The sequence below is a fragment of the Dendrobates tinctorius genome, unplaced genomic scaffold (assembly GCF_039654945.1).
Source record: "Dendrobates tinctorius isolate UK_male_01 unplaced genomic scaffold, ASM3965494v1 ptg000309l, whole genome shotgun sequence".
NCBI classification, from domain to species: Eukaryota; Metazoa; Chordata; class Amphibia; order Anura; family Dendrobatidae; genus Dendrobates; species Dendrobates tinctorius.
The window spans coordinates 2236661-2256850 of record NW_027361976.1 but is presented as its reverse complement, the minus strand read 5'-3'; the positions used below and the strand labels follow the sequence as shown (position 1 = coordinate 2256850).

The following is a 20190-nucleotide window of genomic DNA, read 5'->3' as shown; positions in this document are numbered from 1 at the left end:
AGGTATGTGTGTGAGTTTGGCAAGGCCTATGGCTGCCACAAAATTATGGCCGTTATCACTGACTACCTTGCCTGGCTCAAGATGTAGACTGCTCAGCCATGACTCAGTTTGTTGCTGCAAGTAGTCGGCCAGTACCTCCGCGGTGTGTCTGTTGTCGCCCAAACACATAATCTTTAACACAGCCTGCTGACGCTTACCACTAGTTGTTCGATAGTGGCACAACTTGTGTGCAACACTGCCAGCTTCGGATGGAGTGCTCGTGTGACTGCGCTCTGTGGACGACCTTTCGCTTATAGAGGAGGAGGAGGCTCTAAAGCCTACAGGCACCTGTTTTCTATACCGTGGGCTATGCAGCACTGTTCCACTGCCGCTGTGCCCTGTGGAGCCTGCATCCACCAGATTAACCCAGTGTGCAGTGATGGACACGTAACGGCCCTGGCCATGCCTACTGGACCATGCATCTGTTGTGAGGTGCACCTTTCCACTCACTGATTGCTTGAGGGCATGAACAACGCGGTCTTTCACATGCAGGTGGAGGGCTGGGATGGCTTTTCGAGAAAAGAAGTGCTGACTGGGTAGGTCATAGCGTGGGACAGCATAGGCCATGAACTCGCCGAAAGCTTCGCTTTCAACCAAACGGTAGGGCATCATCTCTAACGAGATTAGTTTGGCAATGTAGACATTCAAACACAGTGTACGCGGATGAGAGGATGAGTACTTTCTTGTCCTACTCAAAGTGTCTGGTAGGGTGAGCTGTACTGGAGAGCTGCATATGGGGGAAATAGCGGTGGACCGGACGGAGTGAGAGGGGGTTGGTGATGTTATTGGTGTTGATGGCCTAGATTCAGTGTTGTGTTGCAAAACTATTGTGATTCCCTGAGTGCTTTGGCCTTGCGACGACACCTCAAAATTTTGTGCTGGTGGTGTGCTTAATGGTGGCAGTGGTGTTACAGTGGGGGAAGTGATGGAGCGTTGCTGGCTACTTTTAGTTGGAGCAGGTGCACATGTGCTACCTGACATTTTGTAGTCCGTCCACGCTTGCAAGTGCATGTTGGTTAAATGTCTAAGCATGCAACTGGTATTCAAATTTCTGAGTTGTTTACCTCGGCTAAAGGTTCTTCCGCACTTCTTACAGGTAACCTTTGCCTCATCAGTAGGATTTTGGATAAAGAAGTGCCACACTGCACTCTTCCTACTATGGTAGACATTTTCTGGCCTTGCACGCTCTGCTAACTTGACTGTCTGGCCAAGCTGTCCTGCAACTCTTTTATTTTTTGGTTCACGTTTTTGGACAGCTACGGACCTGCTAGATAACCGCTGCTGTGATGTCAATGCCTGCTGCGGATCCTTCTCTTTATCTGAACTATTGCCAGCGCCACCCTCCTCCCCCAATGGATGATTATCTGGGTCAAGAACTGGGTCATCCATTACCGCCTCTTCAAAGTCATCTGCACCTTCCTCTTTACCTTCCTCTGTGTCACCGTGTAAGGTGGTATAGTATGCGGGAAGGAGCACCTGAGTTTCATCAGGGTCAGATTCTGGCTCAGTAGAGTGCGAGGGCAATGTAGTGCTCTAGGTCGATGTACCAGCAGAATCATCTAGCAGTGGCTGTGCATCAGTGCACTCCATGTCAGATTCATCTTGGACTGGGGAATTCAGGATTTGACTGGATAACCCAGGCATGGTATGTGAAAAGAGCTCCATAGAGTAATCTGAAGTGTCGGCTGCCGCATCCTTCACTTTTGGTACCATTCATATCAGGATTGGGGGGTGAGGGGACCATGCATACCAGGAAAGGGGGGTGAGAGGACCATGCATACCAGGATTGGGGGGTGAGGGGACCATTCATACCAGGATTGGGGGGTGAGGGGACCATGCATACCATTAAAGGGGGGGTGGGAGGACCATGCAAACCAGGATAGGGGGGTGAGGGCACCATGCATACCAGGATAGGGGGGTGAGGGGACCATGCATACCAGGATAGGGGGCGTGAGAGGACCATGCATACCAAGATTGGGGGGCGTGATAGGACCATGCATACCAGGATAGGGGCGTGAGAGGACCATGCATACCAGGATAGGGGGGGTGAGAGGACCATGCGTACCAGGATAGGGGGGTGAGAGGACCATGCGTACCAGGATTGGGGGGTGAGAGGACCATGCATACCAGGATAGGGGGATGAGAGGACCATGCATACCAGGATAGGGGGGTGAGGGGACCATGCATACCAGGATAGGTGGGTGAGGGCACCATGCATACCAGGATTGGGGGGTGAGAAGACCATGCATACCAGTATAGGGGGCGAGGGGACCATGCATACCAGGATGGGGCGTGAGAGGACCATGCATACCAGGATTGGGGGGTGAGGGAACCATGACTACCAGTATATGGATAAGGGGATACCATGCATACCAGGATTGGGGGCGAGGGTACCATACATACTAGGATAGGGATGAGGGGTGCAGCACATACCAGGATGGGAGACCATATACCAATAAAAATGCCCGACACCCGGGCGTAGAACGGGTTCATAGCTAGTATATATATATACATACATACAATACAGTATATTGTGACAGTCAGGGTCACTGGTAATGTATGTGAGGGAAGATGTGTGTCACAAAGGTTTCTCAAGGGTTTCTCTCCAGCATGTTATGTGCTGAGAGGGGTTAGTCAGCCATGACAGGGGCGCGTTTTTTTTGTGAGTGGCTGTAAGAGATGGGCATGATGGATACTCACCATATCTCCTTTAAAGAACTTACCACTGAGTTTTTTTTTTTTCTGTCTGTGTGTTTGGAGGCAAGGAAGTCTCCAGTCTGACACAGTGCATGTTACCTCCATTCTGCACCATTTATATTTGCAAATAAAATACCACAAACATTTGCACAAATGTTAAAGGGAACCTGTCATGTGAAAAAACGCTATTAACGCTCAGATATGGGGTTAATCTCCAGGTTAATTGTGTTCTGAAGCTGACCAGCGTCAGCACTGAGAGCCCCACTGCCATGAGGAAATTAACTTTTTTCTTTCCTGTAGCCTCCGACTTCAATCATGGTGGCTTCAGTCACAACTCCGTATATAGGGAGCAGCAGTTGTAACCGCGTGACACTGACTGACAGCCAGTTCTAAAGTGCATGACTAAAAGCCCAAGGCTGTCGGGAGGAATATACTTACGATAATTTCCTCCCAGCAGCGGGACTCTCAGTGTGGCGGTCACATGTCTTCAGATTGCTATTCACCTGCAATTTAACCCCATATCTGCAGGCTCATAGCATTTTTAACATGACCGGTTCCCTTTAAAGTGAAAACTGAGTCACCAAAACGGCAGTTTTGCAATTGTTCATGCAGCTATCTCCAAGGGTGCCTCTTTCCTCTAAGGACTCATAAAGGAAGTAAGTCATTACACTAAGGTCCTGTCTGTGTGACCTCTGTGTTGTGGATATGTTATTTCTTTCTCTTCCTCCCTCTCCGTCTCTGTGTTCTTTTCTCATGTTCCCTGGATATGAGACTGAGCTTACAGCAGTCATCTAGTCAGACCTGTTCTAGGTGCAGAGGTCACGGCTAAGAAATCATTATACTTTCTGTTAGTGACTTTTTGCAAACAACTCAGGAAGACAGAAGAGATTTGATTAACAGATTGACAGAGGAGGGACGTGGACATTGCCCAAACCACAGGTTGGAAGCTGGCTGCTCCATACCAGACTCACCTTCTTGTATGGGAAAGCTGTAAGTATGGGAATCTATGCTGTAATGGCCGAATAATCTATTGTAGAAATACCCAAGACGTTGTATCAGTGCTGTCAGTAGCTATTTATTATATGTGAGTGTGTGTGTATATATATATATATATTTATAATAATAATCTTTATTTATATAGCGCCAACATATTCCGCAGCGCTTTACAGTTTAACAGTTTCAAAACACAAGTCATAAGTAACAACGTAAACAATACAATAATTAAAACAAAATTAGACGACCCTGCTCGTGAGAGCTTACAATCTACAATATTTATTCACCGATATATGTATATAGTATTGTCATACTCCTCATCACGGCTCATCAAATGTATTCATGATAATCCTTGTTCCCATGGGGCTCACAATCTGGTTGTCTTATCTTAAGCACTTATCGACTCTCTACGCCCAATGTAAAGCAAAGTAAATTAACGAGAACATGTTATGGCCTGCGAGAGTAAACTGGAAGATGTAAAAAGGCGCAGAGAAATACACTGGAAAAAATATGAAACCCAAGCAGATGTTTCCAGTTAGATTGTAATCACTATGTGACACTAATTGGAATTTGCTCTAATAATATACAGGGTGGGTCATTTATATGGATACACCTAAATAAAACAGGAATAGTTGCTGATATCAACTTCCTGTTTGTGGCACATTAGTATATGGGAGGGGGGAAACTTTTCAAGATGGATGGTGACCATGGTGGCCATTTTGAAGTCGGCAATTTTGGATCCAACTTTATCAGTGTGTCAAGAGTGGGAGAAGAGGGTTGCATTGACAATCCAACACAATGGGCAGCACTTTGAACACATTTTATAAGTGGTCATAAACTTGTAAATAACTCATGAAAGAATAAAGTTACATTAAAACCAAGCACACCATTGTTTTTCTTGTGAAATTCTCAATAAGTTTGATGTGTCACATGACCCTCTTCCTATTGAAAAAATAAAGTTGGATCCAAAATGGCCGCCATGGTCACCACCCATCTTGAAAAGTTTTCCCCCTCCCATATACTAATGTGGATAAGAAAAGGATAAGGGTGCCCATACTTTTGCACAGGTCAAATTTTGTTTAAATGCAGATTGCACATTTTCTGTTAGTACAATAAACCTCATTTGAATCCAGAAATATAACTGAGTCCATCAGTTATTAGATATATGAAACTGAAATAGCTGTTGCAAAAACCAAAATTGTTATAAAGAAAAAAGGTTAACATTAATAGGGGTGCCCAAACTTTTACATATGACTGTATATATGAAAAAATAGGATTTAGGATTTTGCACCAATTGTGCAAGTTCTCCCACTTAAAAAGATGAGAGAGGCCTGTAATTGAAATCACAGGTAGACCACAACTATGAGAGTTAAAATGAGAAAACAAATCCAGAAAATCGCCTTGTCTGATTTGGCAAGATTTATTTTTCAAATTATGGTTGAAAATAAGTATTTGGTCATTAGCAAAAGTTCATCTCAATATTTTGCTATATATCCTTCGTTGGCAATGACAGTGGTCAAACGTTTTCTGTAAGTGTTCACAAGGTTGGCACACACTCTGTTGGTGGTACGTTGGCCCATTCCTCATGCAGATCTCCTCTAGAGCAGTGATATTTTGGGCCTGTCCTTGGGCAACATGGATTTTCAAATCCCTCCAAAGGTTTTCTATGTGGTTGAGATCTAAAGACTAATAATAAATAAACCTGATAGAAACTTGCGCTAATTAAATGTGTCTTGGTTAAATAAAGATAACTTATGAAGAAATCTATTACCTTTACTGAAGCTAAAAACTGGCGAGGCAGGGAAAAAGGTCTTCAGAATGCAGGGTGGATTTCCAGGTCCTTTCCCAATAATACTCCCCGACACAGGTATATAAAAAGTAACTGGAGCTAAAGGGTGCTACCTCCTAGCATGCCGCCGTCCCGGCCGGTGACTGGCGCGCAGCTGGAGGTGTATATCGGCAGGCTGTAAGAGTACCAGCCGCCGCTTGCAAAAGCAGGCCTGCAAGGTCCGAAAAAGCTGAAGGACCTTGCGTGACATCACAGTCACGTGATAGATCACGTGACAGGCAAGAAAGCCCTATGGGGCGCTGATGGGGCCAGAAAGCAATGGCAAATCCTACGCGTTGCGGAATTCACTGATTCCTTCTTCAGGGATGGCCCCCTAGAGCAAGATGAACCCTTATATAGCCTCCAGTATATAGCAATGGAGCATTATACTATGCATTAAAAGCAAATAGCTCAATCTCGCTATTTAAACCGTTTGGGATCAGAGTATTCAATTCAAATATCCATTTACTTTCCACCATGGACATCTGATGGATAAAATTACCTTTCCTGATACTTCTTTTAACTATTTGAATCCCAGTCACTTTAGTGTCCCTTAGGGAGCTCCCATGATGTGTAAGATAATGATTAGAGAGGGGGTGACCTGTGAATTTCTTACAAATATTCCGTAAATGTTCCCCAATTCTGACATTTAAGAGACGTATCGTTCGACCTATATATAATTTATCACATGGACATGTGATACAATATATCACCCCCTTCGTGTCACAGGTGATAAAATCACGAATCTGAATCTCCATGGATTTATTTATAATAGAGAATTGTTTCTTACTGCCTAATTTTCTGCAAGATACACATTTTTTGCAGGGAAAAAAACCTTTTAATTGCTGTTGTGAATGAGAATTGGGGCCTTTTTTAGATGTTGAAATAGAAGGGGCTACCAGGTTACCTAAATTATTTGCCCTTCTAAAGACAAACCTAGGGCGGGCTGGTAGAACTTCCCCTATGATTTTATCATTTTTCAAAATACCCCAGTGTTTATTTACAATTTTTCTGAGAATTTGACTATTTGAATTATACTGGGTGATGATAGGAATCTCGTCTATACTAATATTTTCTTTATTTTTTATTTTATGTCTGAGGAATTGTTCCCTTGGTATATGTCCAATATATTCCCTGGTTGCTAGCAGGGATTGGGTATCATAACCTTTTTGACAAAATTTTTTGATTAGAGTTTCAGCCTCAGTTAAATAGTCCTGTGACTTGGAACAATTTCTATGAGCCCGTATGAATTGGCTCTTTGGAATATTAAGAAGCCAACTTGGGAGATGACAGCTTTCTAGCGAAATATAATTGTTTGAATCAGTGGGTTTGTGAAATAGTTGTGTCTGAATGGTGTTGTCCTCAATAAAGATTTTTAAGTCTAAAAAGTTAATCTCCGTGAGACTAGTAGTTGCGATAAATTTTAAAAAATAACAATTTTTATTCAATTCATCAATAAAATCTGTTAAAAGAGTAGGCCCACCATACCAAATAAAAATAATATCATCTATGAAGCGGTGCCAGAGTACCAGATTCGCGCGCAGCCTGCCCTCGGGAAAGATGGTTTCATGTTCCCACTTGCCAACATACAAATTTGCATAACTGGGCGCGAATCTGGTACCCATAGCGGTCCCCCACTTCTGGGAGTAGTAGTTCGCTCCATAGTAAAAATAGTTGTGGGTGAGTATAAAATAAATACAATCGACAATAAAAGCAATTTGGTCGCTGGGAAAGCTTTTAGCCTCTGACATAAAGAATTCCGCAGATTTGCAACCCTTTTCATGTTCAATAACTGTGTAAAGGGAAGTTATATCTAAAGTCCCTAAGATGAAATGATCTTTCCATTCTATAGTATTTAAAACCTGTAAAACATGAGTAGTGTCCTTCAAATAGGCTGGAAGGGCAGGGACCAATTGCTGTAAATGGTAGTCCACAAACTTAGAAAGATTAGCCGTCAGGCCGCCAATAGCCGATATTATTGGTCGGCCCGGGGGTTTGATCAAACTCTTATGTATCTTTGGGATGTACTAAAAATATGGTATCCTAGGGTGAGTGGTGTTGATAAAGTCAAATTCCTCTTTCTTTATGTACCCCTTATCGAGACCACTTTTGATGAGGACCTGCATTTCTGCAAGGTACCTTTCTGAAGGGTCACTGTCCAATAATTCATAGGTACGTGAATCCGATAGTATCCTCAAAGACTCTTCCTCATAGTCAGAAGTGTTCAAAATTACTATGCTGCCCCCTTTGTCAGCCGGTCTTAGTGTAATTGCATGATTTGTCTGAAGCCGTTTAATAGCTGAACGTTCACTGCTAGATAAATTATACTTAAATTTTCTGCATCTTTTATCAGATATACTCCTAATATCCTGTATCACGTTATTCTGAAATGCCTCAAAGGCTTCTGAGTATTCTTGAATCGGATTGAAATTGGATTTCTTCTTTAGACCGGTATGCTGATAAGGGTCTATAATTTCAAACGGATTCGTGACGTCGCTAGAAGTCACTCTTTTTTTCATATAGAATTTTTTTATGGCTAATCTCCTCATAAAAGTTTTGATACCAATAAACGCCTGGAACTTGTTAAAACCCACACTGGGTGCAAATTTGAGGCCTTTACTCAGTAATCTTTTCTCATTATCCTTTAAACTGTAGTCACTAAGATTAAAAAATTTTTGTTCTGAATGGCTCACTTGATCCTCTGGTATTTGTTGTTTATTCTTTTTTTTGGTAAATTTCCCGCCCCTACATCCCCTCTGCCGTATTTTTTTGGACCCACCTGAAAAAACGGCAAATGGCTTTGTTTAGTTTTAGGTTTAGTTTTTGTGAGAAGAGGACCCTCATTGAGGGCTGGGGGTAATTGATTGGGATTGTTATTAGAAGTAGAAGGATGGTTAACTGTACTTGCAAGAGGAGAAAATCTATTTTGGGTGGGAATAGCGGGCACCGGTGTGGATGCAGTAACCGCCGTCTCTCCGAGTAGTATATTATCTATATTAGAGTCCCCACATTGTATATGAGCTGTTTCTTGTCCATTATTGACATTGATATCGTCCATACCAGAGGTTAAATGGATCGAAAATCTTTCACTAGAGGATAAAAGAGAAGAATTTTCCTGTCCATGTACTTCATCAAGAGTCACCAATGGGTTAAATGGTCTGGAGTGGACAAATACCAGAGGATCAAGTGAGCCATTCAGAACAAAAATTTTTTAATCTTAGTGACTACAGTTTAAAGGATAATGAGAAAAGATTACTGAGTAAAGGCCTCAAATTTGCACCCAGTGTGGGTTTTAACAAGTTCCAGGCGTTTATTGGTATCAAAACTTTTATGAGGAGATTAGCCATAAAAAAATTCTATATGAAAAAAAGAGTGACTTCTAGCGACGTCACGAATCCGTTTGAAATTATAGACCCTTATCAGCATACCGGTCTAAAGAAGAAATCCAATTTCAATCCGATTCAAGAATACTCAGAAGCCTTTGAGGCATTTCAGAATAACGTGATACAGGATATTAGGAGTATATCTGATAAAAGATGCAGAAAATTTAAGTATAATTTATCTAGCAGTGAACGTTCAGCTATTAAACGGCTTCAGACAAATCATGCAATTACACTAAGACCGGCTGACAAAGGGGGCAGCATAGTAATTTTGAACACTTCTGACTATGAGGAAGAGTCTTTGAGGATACTATCGGATTCACGTACCTATGAATTATTGGACAGTGACCCTTCAGAAAGGTACCTTGCAGAAATGCAGGTCCTCATCAAATGTGGTCTCGATAAGGGGTACATAAAGAAAGCGGAATTTGACTTTATCAACACCACTCACCCTAGGATACCATATTTTTATTACATCCCAAAGATACATAAGAGTTTGATCAAACCCCCGGGCCGACCAATAATATCGGCTATTGGCGGCCTGACGGCTAATCTTTCTAAGTTTGTGGACTACCATTTACAGCAATTAGTCCCTGCCCTTCCAGCCTATTTGAAGGACACTACTCATGTTTTACAGGTTTTAAATACTATAGAATGGAAAGATCATTTCATCTTAGGGACTTTAGATATAACTTCCCTTTACACAGTTATTGAACATGAAAAGGGTTGCAAATCTGCGGAATTCTTTATGTCAGAGGCTAAAAGCTTTCCCAGCGACCAAATTGCTTTTATTGTCGATTGTATTTATTTTATACTCACCCACAACTATTTTTACTATGGAGCGAACTACTACTCCCAGAAGTGGGGGACCGCTATGGGTACCAGATTCGCGCCCAGTTATGCAAATTTGTATGTTGGCAAGTGGGAACATGAAACCATCTTTCCCGAGGGCAGGCTGCGCGCGAATCTGGTACTCTGGCACCGCTTCATAGATGATATTATTTTTATTTGGTCTGGTGGGCCTACTCTTTTAACAGATTTTATTGATGAATTGAATAAAAATTGTTATTTTTTAAAATTTACCGCAACTACTAGTCTCACGGAGATTAACTTTTTAGACTTAAAAATCTTTATTGAGGACAACACCATTCAGACACAACTATTTCACAAACCCACTGATTCAAACAATTATATTTCGCTAGAAAGCTGTCATCTCCCAAGTTGGCTTCTTAATATTCCAAAGAGCCAATTAATACGGGCTCATAGAAATTGTTCCAAGTCACAGGACTATTTAACTGAGGCTGAAACTCTAATCAAAAAATTTTGTCAAAAAGGTTATGATACCCAATCCCTGCTAGCAACCAGGGAATATATTGGACATATACCAAGGGAACAATTCCTCAGACATAAAATAAAAAATAAAGAAAATATTAGTATAGACGAGATTCCTATCATCACCCAGTATAATTCAAATAGTCAAATTCTCAGAAAAATTGTAAATAAACACTGGGGTATTTTGAAGAATGATAAAATCATAGGGGAAGTTCTACCAGCCCGCCCTAGGTTTGTCTTTAGAAGGGCAAATAATTTAGGTAACCTGGTAGCCCCTTCTATTTCAATATCTAAAAAAGGCCCCAATTCTCATTCACAACAGCAATTAATAGGTTTTTTTCCCTGCAAAAAATGTGTATCTTGCAGAAAATTAGGCAGTAAGAAACAATTCTCTATTATAAATAAATCCATGGAGATTCAGATTCGTGATTTTATCACCTGTGACACGAAGGGGGTGATATATTGTATCACATGTCCATGTGATAAATTATATATAGGTCAAACGATACGTCCCTTAAATGTCAGAATTGGGGAACATTTACGGAATATTTGTAAGAAATTCACAGGTCACCCCCTCTCTAATCATTATCTTACACATCATGGGAGCTCCCTAAGGGACACTAAAGTGACTGGGATTCAAATAGTTAAAAGAAGTATCAGGAAAGGTAATTTTATCCATCAGATGTCCAGGGTGGAAAGTAAATGGATATTTGAATTGAATACTCTGATCCCAAACGGTTTAAATAGCGAGATTGAGCTATTTGCTTTTAACGCATAGTATAATGCTCCATTGCTATATACTGGAGGCTATATAAGGGTTCATCTTGCTCTAGGGGGCCATCCCTGAAGAAGGAATCAGTGAATTCCGCAACGCGTAGGATTTGCCATTGCTTTCTGGCCCCATCAGCGCCCCATAGGGCTTTCTTGCCTGTCACGTGATCTATCACGTGACTGTGACGTCACGCAAGGTCCTTCAGCTTTTTCGGACCTTGCAGGCCTGCTTTTGCAAGCGGCGGCTGGTACTCTTACAGCCTGCCGATATACACCTCCAGCTGCGCGCCAGTCACCGGCCGGGACGGCGGCATGCTAGGAGGTAGCACGCTTTAGCTCCAGTAACTTTTTATATACCTGTGTCGGGGAGTATTATTGGGAAAGGACCTGGAAATCCACCCTGCATTCTGAAGACCTTTTTCCCTGCCTCGCCAGTTTTTAGCTTCAGTAAAGGTAATAGATTTCTTCATAAGATATCTTTATTTAACCAAGACACATTTAATTAGCGCAAGTTTCTATCAGGTTTATATCAGGTTTATTTATTATTATTATTTTATCGGGACAACTTGAGTGGTGTGTTGTCTTATTACTTGCTGCTTTGTGTTCTGTGGGTGTACGCTTTAGCGCCATTGGTATATACATATATTTATTGAGATCTAAAGACTGGCTAGGCCACTCCAGGAACTTCATATGCTTCTTACGAATCCACTCCTTCGTTGTCCTGGCAGTGTGCTTGGGATCATTATCATGCTGAAAGACCCATCCACGTTTCATCTTCAATGTCCTTGAGGAAGGAAGGAGGTTTGCACTCAGATTTTCACGATACATGGCCCCATTCATTCTTTCATGTACACGGATCAGCTGTCCTGGTCCCTGTGCAGAGAAACAGCCCCAAAGCATGATGCTGCCACCCCCATGTTTCAAAGTAGGTATGGAGTTCTTTGGATGCAACTCAGCATTCTGTGTCCTCCAAACACGGTGAGTTTTGTTTCTACCAAACAGTTCTACCTTGGTTTCATCAGACCATATGACAGTCTCCGAATACTCTTCTGGATAATCCAAATGCTCTCTAGCAAACTTCAGACAGGTTCAGACATGTACTGGCTTAAGCAGGGGGGCAGGTCTGACACTGCAGGATCTGAGTCCTTGGCGGTGTAGTGTGACGGTAGCCTTTGTTGCGGTGGTCCCAGTTCTATGCAGGTCATTCACTAGGTTCCCCCGTGTGGTTCTGGGATTTTTTCGCACCATTCTTGTGATAATTTTGACCCCACGGGATGAGATCTTGCGCGGAGCCCCATATCGAGGGAGATTATCAGTGGTCTTGCATGTCTTCCATTTTCTTATTATTGCTCCCACAGTGGATTTCATCACACCAAGCTGCTTGCCTATTGCAGATTCAGTCTTCCCAGCCTGGTGCAGGGCTACAATTTTGTTTCTGGTGTCCTTCGACAGCTCTTTGGTCTTCACCATAGTGGAGTTTGGAGTGTGACTGTTTGAGGTTGTGGACAGGTGTCTTTTATACTGATAACAGATTCAAACAGGTGCCATTACTACAGGTAATGAGTGGAGGACAGAGGAGCCTCTTAAAGAAGTTACAGGTCTGTGAGAGCCAGAAATCTTGCATGTTTTTAGGTGACCAAATACTTATTTTCCACCATAATTTCAAAAATAAATCTTGCCAAATCAGACAAGATGATTTTCTGGATTTGTTTTCTCATTTTCACTCTCATAGTTGTGGTCTACCTATGATGTCAAGCAAAGGCCTCTCTCATCTTTTTAAGTGGGAGAACTTGCACAATTGGCGGCTGACTAAATACTTTTTTCCCCCACTGTATATACACTGCTCAAAAAAAAATAAAGAGAACACTAGGCACTCTTACTAAGCACACACATGGATGTTAGTGACCTTCCTATCATTTCTACCTGTTGTTTATTCCATTGGCACAACAGCAGGAGAAATTGAATCACAATTTTTGTTGATTTCACAGAAGTGTGACTGACTTGGAGCTACATTTTGTTGTTTGAGGGTATGTGCACACGTTGCGGAATTCCCGCAGAAATTTCCGCTGGAATTCCACAACTCCCTACCGCGGGAAATGCACTAGAATTCTGCATGCGTAATTCCCGCGTATTTCCCGCGTTTTAACTAGCGTTTTGCAAGCGTAATTAGCTTGCAGAATGCTAGCGTTTTCCAAGCGATCTGTAGCATTTTTTTTTTTTTACCAACACCACTCACCCACTCTACTAGATGCCACCTGCACTAACAGGGAAGTTGGAGGTGTTAAATGTTGGAGGAGGAACACATAAGGTGCACTATTTAGTAGTTGTCTTAAAGGGAATCTGTCACCAGATTTTTGCTACTTCATCTGAGAGCAGCATAATGTATGAAAAGAGAGCCTGATTCCAGTGATGTCACTTAGTTTTGCTGGGTGCAGCAGTTGTGATACAATCAGAGTTTTTACATGTAGCAGAGCTCAAAAGCTTCCCTAGTCTACATTACAGCTCTCTGTGTACATTGTATATTAACAGTGAGCAGCTTCTCATAAAAGCGGGTGTGGTCGGACCAGGGCTTTTGTGAGCGCCAGTCAGGACAGTGACAATCTCCTGGTGATAAAACATTCATTGTATGGAAACAACAGCACACAGCCTAATAAGTGATACATCGCTGAAATCAATGTCTCAGCCCCTATCTCCTGCTGTCCTCACATTATATAGCAAAACCTATAAACAGATTTCCATTAAAGAGGTTGTCCAGACTTATTAAATTAATGGCCTATACTTAGGATAGGTCATTATTATCAGATCAGTGACAGTCTGACACCCAGCACACACACACCAATCAGTTGTTTTCAACTCCAGCAGTTGGGCAGATGTAAACCCTGAACAATATTGAACAGAGCAGTTCTGTTCAATGTGTAATTGCCCTCAATAAGAAGCGCAGATTCACCGATTCTCTTGCCGGGTGTCTGACCCCAACTGATCAAATATTGATGTCCTATTCTATAAGTTATCATATCATATTCAACAGCTTTAAGGCCATTTTCCCAAGGCGGTATTTTTGTCACTATTTTGATTACGTTATGTAAGCCAAAGCCCTATAGAGAAAAAGCATGATGGTAACACTTGTAAATCTTCTGTATCTTACATCCACTCTCGTGTTCGGCTTATGAAACCTGATGCGAACTACTGACCGAGATACTGTCATGGGAAAGTGAACTATTTGCCAGAACTTTGGTTGAAGTCTTACCCTGGCTGATTTTGCCATGCAGGAAAGTGTGTGATTTTCCTCTGCAAAGAGACAACATGCACTTCAAGAAAAACTTTCAGACAACGAACTAGAAACTAGTTTTGTGCAGGTTTGGCACGGTCAATGAAGAGTTAAACGAGCTGTTCCTGCTTATTTGTATTTCTTTGTCCCATGCCAACAGATAAAGGAAGCAGCTTGCAACATCTTAAAGAAGAAGTCACAGCGATTCATGCTTTTGGTACGTTGGCTGATGTCTTGCGGTTCGGAGGCAGGGGGCAACCTAAAAGTTCCGGCAAATGAATGCCAGATATTGATGCGACTCTAGGTGTCCTCGAGGAAACCGTGCAGGAAAATGGACTCTAACATATTAGATTGGCAGGGAGCAACCAAAGACGTTGGGGAGAAAAAGCCGTCACTATACCGAGGCATGAAGAAGTCTTACTGCAGTACAGAAGAAGATGTGGAGAACAGATCTTCCTTTATACGGGACACAAGAAGCTTGAAAAAGATGGAGAGCATAAGCCGGACCCCATCACCCGCCACAATAAGTAAAAGGAAAAGAGGAATGAGAGGAAGCTTGTGGAGCACAACCGGATCACTGCCATTTGGTGGTGCTTGGATCTCAGCGGCTAATTTTGATGTTGATGCCCAAGAACAGCAGCCACAAGATTCAGGGCTGAGTGGTTTAGTACTTGACCCTGTGGAGCATGCGTGGATGATAATGGTTGCAGAAGGCAACTTTGAGGAGCTCCAGGATTCACTACAACAAGATCCTAACTTACTTTACAAAAGAGATTTTGTAACTGGTTACTCGGTGATCCACTGGCTTGCCAAACACGGCCACCATGAGGATTTCATTAAACTTATGGATTTTGCTAGTTCTAGTGGTTACTTTTTGGATGTGAATACACGTGCCAGTGGTGGTTTAACTCCGCTCCACATTGCAGCACTTCAGGGGCACGACATGCTCATCAAAGTCCTGGTAGGAGCATACAATGCAGACATCCATATCCGAGACCATAATGGCCGAAAAGCTTGGCAATATCTAAGGCTCAAGATTGATAGGAATCTTCTGATACTCCTAGGTGCTCCTGAGGAAGAGGAAGGCAGTGCAATGGCGGCCATGAACAACAATAACAACAGTCATTCCATTACTATGCAGAAAATGGCACAACGGGACTACGATGAACTGGATTCAGTACCTAAAGTAGCATTGTCAGTAGCACCCTTAAGGAACTTCATAAGGCATGCTTATAGTTTCCTTAAGAACTGGTAAATTTATTCAGCATGGTTGTCGACCATTAAAATTAATATCAGTGAATTGCAATGAACAAGTGAAAAAAATGGGAAAAAAGTAGGAAAAAAATATATGAATAAGAATGTATAGAGCGGGCGACAACAAACATGCATTTTAGAGATTAAGATTGATTAATATTTTCACCTACATTATCACCACCTTTTATGCTGCAGGGAAAGTATTAGCTCACATTCACACTATCTGTCTTTGGTCAGTATTTTACCTCAGTATGTGTAAGCCAAAACCAGGAGTGGGTGATAAATACAGAAGTGATGACAGGTTTCTATTATACTTTTCCTCTGACTGTTCCACTCCTGGTTTGGGCTCACAGATACTGATGTAAAATACTCCACAAGTACTGAATGTACGAACGTGGTCAGCACCTTTTAAACTCAGGGACTGTCATATAATGTTAACTGATATTTCAAGTTTCATGATGGGACATCTTAGGGTATAAGTTCACACAGAATTTTTTTTACATGGATTTTTAAACTGATCGGCTTAAAAAAAACCACATCTAAAAAGTCCATACTTTTTTTCTGCAGCCGAAACGTGCTCTCTTGGCAGTAAAAACACTGTGTTCAAAACTCCTGTTTTGAGCATTTTCGCTGTTTTTGTCGCGATTTTCTTGGGTGCAGATTTCATCTGTGTATTGTCTACAGTGTCTACAGTACATGTTTTGATGAAGTTAGTCTTATTTGACAAAAAGACCTCAAAATGCAGCAAAAAACGCTATCGTGTTTTTCTGCAGCTTTTTTTATTTTCGAAAAAGAACGCTGAAAGAATTGAAGTACTGCAGATTTAAAAACTGCTGCAGTTCTCAAATTCAGTCAGGGAAAAAACAACATACGCTTGCACAAGATGTCTCATAGCTTTTGCTAGTATTGTAACAAACAGCTTTTCATTTGTGTAAAAAAAAAAAAAAAACGCAGCAAAAAAGCTACATGTGAACATGGCCTAAGGGTATGTACACACCTTATGGGCAGTTTCACACGTCAGTGTCTCTGGTACATGTAGTGACAGTTTTCTCCCTGACACACGTAGACACATTCTCATGAATGTGTCTACGCAGATGTCAGCGTGTTTTCACGGACCGTGTGTCCGTGTGCAAAACACGCTGACATGTCCGTTTTTGTGCAACAGCACGGATCACACGGACCCATACAAGTCAATGGGTCCATGTAAACACGAACCGCACATGGATGCTGTCCATGTGCTGTCCGTGTGCGATCCATGTGCGTTTTTAAAAGTCAAAAGGTTAACATTAAAAATAATTTTTCAAAAACACGGACAGCATATGGACATACGGATAGCACACGGATGGCATGCGTATGCACACGGACACACGGACAGCATATGGACAGCACACGGATGGTACACACGGACATACGGATAGCACACGGATGTCACATGGATGACCTCCGTATGCACATGGACACACGGACAGCATATGGACAGCACACGGATGGTACACACGGACATACAGATAGGACACGGATGTCACATGGATGACCTCCGTATGCACACGGACACACGGACAGCATATGGACAGCACACGGATGGTACACACGGACATACGGATAGCACACGGATGTCACATGGATGACCTCCGTATGCACATGGACACACGGACAGCATATGGACAGCAAACGGACAGCACATGGATGGTACACACGGACATACAGATAGCACACGGATGTCACATGGATGACCTCCGTATGCACATGGACACACGGACAGCATATGGACAGCACACGGATGGTACACACGGACATATGGATAGCACACGGATAGCATACATATGCACACGGACACATGGACAGCATATGGACAGCACATGGACAGCACACGGATGATACACACGGACATAAGGATAGCACACGAATGTCACATGGATGACCTCCGTATGCACATGGACACACGGACACGGATAGCTCCGGTACCGGAATTATCTGGACGTGTGAAACTGCGCTAAGTATTTGCAGTATTTTCTTTCCTCAGCATTTCCCAGTGCTAGCCAAGTGGGGATTCCTGAAGTCTCATTTATGTTCCTTGTTTTTTCCTTGCTGACTTGAAGCAGTTTCATATCTGCAGAATGTTGATTCTTTCAACACTTTTACAGTGACTGTGTGCATATCCCCTTATGGTTCTGAACCTGCTGTATTTATAAGGGGAGTGCTCGCCTATTGCCACTATCAGCAGTGGACAATTGGCCGTTTGGGCTAGTAGAAGACTGGACCTGTCCACACAATATGGTGCCCTTACACAGTAGTGTAGCCTCATGATAGATCTGCTAGATCTGGGAAAATAAAAAAAAAAAGCTAAACTGCCTTTTTTACTCTTATATTAGCATACAAATAGTACATAGGTACAGGATTGTTCCGTTCCCTATTGTCTAGATGACATGAAGTGTGATTGCTAGGTCAGGTACATGAACCACTGCTGGGCTTTTTTTTTCCCTTTGCAGATCCTATGGCTTTATAAATGTAACATAATTTTCCTAAAACAATGTTGATAGAAGATGAATGACAGCAGGATATTTGATATGAGACATTGATGATTTGCACAGAGGTAAGCTCTGTGCAAATCATGCAGGTTCACAGACTAAATCTAGGAACCGTAGCCGGTGTTCCTGGCTATGGTATGAGCTCCTATGTTTTAGCAGCACATGCCTCATCAATGACTATAGTTGTCCCTCTGTGACTCATCTGCTTTACATCTTATCAAATGGGATGCTATGGACTCATGTGTACATGGATGCATATATTCAAGGTACACTATGCGATATATCTGTTGCGGTCGAGTTGCGGCTGTTCTGCAACATTGATTTTTCACTATGGTAGAAGAAGTTGTAACTTTAACTTTTCCAATATGAGACCATTTTTAGGCTCTGGGAAGCAATGCTCTTTAAAGAGTGAAGAAACAATACAAAACACATGATCCAAGTGAGAGCAAATACTGGTTTCAGGATATCCTCTGACGTAGGCTTACGGGTTTTAGCAGCGGCGATTCACAGCAAACTGATCAAGTTAGAAGAGACGCGTGTCTAAGAATAGTGCAGCTGACTGTGCCGGGTGGAGCCCTCATTAGCGTAACCCTTGAACATTATCTTGAGAAAGTGCAATATTTAGACTGGCCATTTCTTTTTTTTTATATCTTAGAAATCTAAATAAACATTTCAGCCAAGTAATTCTTGCAATAGTGAATATCTATTAACATTGCGCTGCACAGAGGCACCATACAGCGTCACAGTACAGAGGCACCATACAGCGTCACAGTCCAGAGGCACCGTACAGCGACACAGTACAGAGGCACCATACAGCGACACAGTCCAGAGGCACCGTTCAGCGACACAGTACAGAGGCACCGTTCAGCGACACAGTACAGAGGCACCATACAGCGTCACAGTCCAGAGGCACCGTACAGCGACACAGTACAGAGGCACCATACAGCGACACAGTCCAGAGGCACCGTTCAGCGACACAGTACAGAGGCACCGTTCAGCGACACAGTACAGAGGCACCATACAGCGTCACAGTACAGAGGCACCGTTCAGCGACACAGTACAGAGGCACCATACAGCGACACAGTCCAGAGGCACCATACAGCGACACAGTCCAGAGGCACCGTTCAGCGACACAGTACAGAGGCACCATACAGCGTCACAGTCCAGAGGCACCGTACAGCGACACAGTCCAGAGGCACCATACAGCGTCACAGTCCAGAGGCACCGTACAGCGACACAGTACAGAGGCACCATACAGCGACACAGTCCAGAGGCACCGTTCAGCGACACAGTACAGAGGCACCGTTCAGCGACACAGTACAGAGGCACCATACAGCGACACAGTCCAGAGGCACCGTTCAGCGACACAGTACAGAGGCACCGTTCAGCGACACAGTACAGAGGCACCATACAGCGACACAGTCCAGAGGCACCATACAGCGACACAGTCCAGAGGCACCATACAGCGACACAGTCCAGAGGCACCGTTCAGCGTCACAGTCCAGAGGCACCGTACAGCGACACAGTCCAGAGGCACCATACAGCGTCACAGTCCAGAGGCACCGTACAGCGTCACAGTCCAGAGGCACCATACAGCGACACAGTACAGAGGCACCATACAGCGTCACAGTCCAGAGGCACCGTACAGCGACACAGTCCAGAGGCACCGTACAGCGTCACAGTACAGAGGCACCATACAGCGTCACAGTCCAGAGGCACCATACAGCGACACAGTACAGAGGCACCGTACAGCGTCACAGTCCAGAGGCACCATACAGCGTCACAGTCCAGAGGCACCATACAGCGACACAGTACAGAGGCACCATACAGCGTCACAGTCCAGAGGCACCATACAGCGTCACAGTCCAGAGGCACCGTACAGCGTCACAGTCCAGAGGCACCATACAGCGTCACAGTCCAGAGGCACCATACAGCGTCACAGTCCAGAGGCACCATACAGCGTCACAGTCCAGAGGCACCGTACAGCGACACAGTACAGAGGCACCATACAGCGTCACAGTCCAGAGGCACCGTACAGCGACACAGTACAGAGGCACCATACAGCGTCACAGTCCAGAGGCACCATACAGCGACACAGTC

General features: G+C 43.2%; 1 protein-coding gene across 1 annotated transcript; it reads left to right on the top strand.

The window, feature by feature from the left end:
- The first annotated feature begins 3408 nt into the window (after positions 1-3408).
- On the top strand, positions 3409-18932 carry SOWAHD (sosondowah ankyrin repeat domain family member D). The gene is made up of 2 exons (XM_073560951.1): positions 3409-3726; positions 14469-18932. The coding sequence occupies exon 2, from the start codon at positions 14640-14642 to the stop codon at positions 15561-15563; it is 924 nt and encodes a 307-aa protein (XP_073417052.1). The 5' UTR covers positions 3409-3726; positions 14469-14639; the 3' UTR covers positions 15564-18932.
- The last annotated feature ends 1258 nt before the right edge of the window (positions 18933-20190 follow it).

What these genes read in the sequence shown, in the direction of transcription:
- SOWAHD (XM_073560951.1), top strand. Translation starts at nt 14,640, where the DNA reads ATGGACTCTAACATATTAGATTGGCAGGGAGCAACCAAAGACGTTGGG.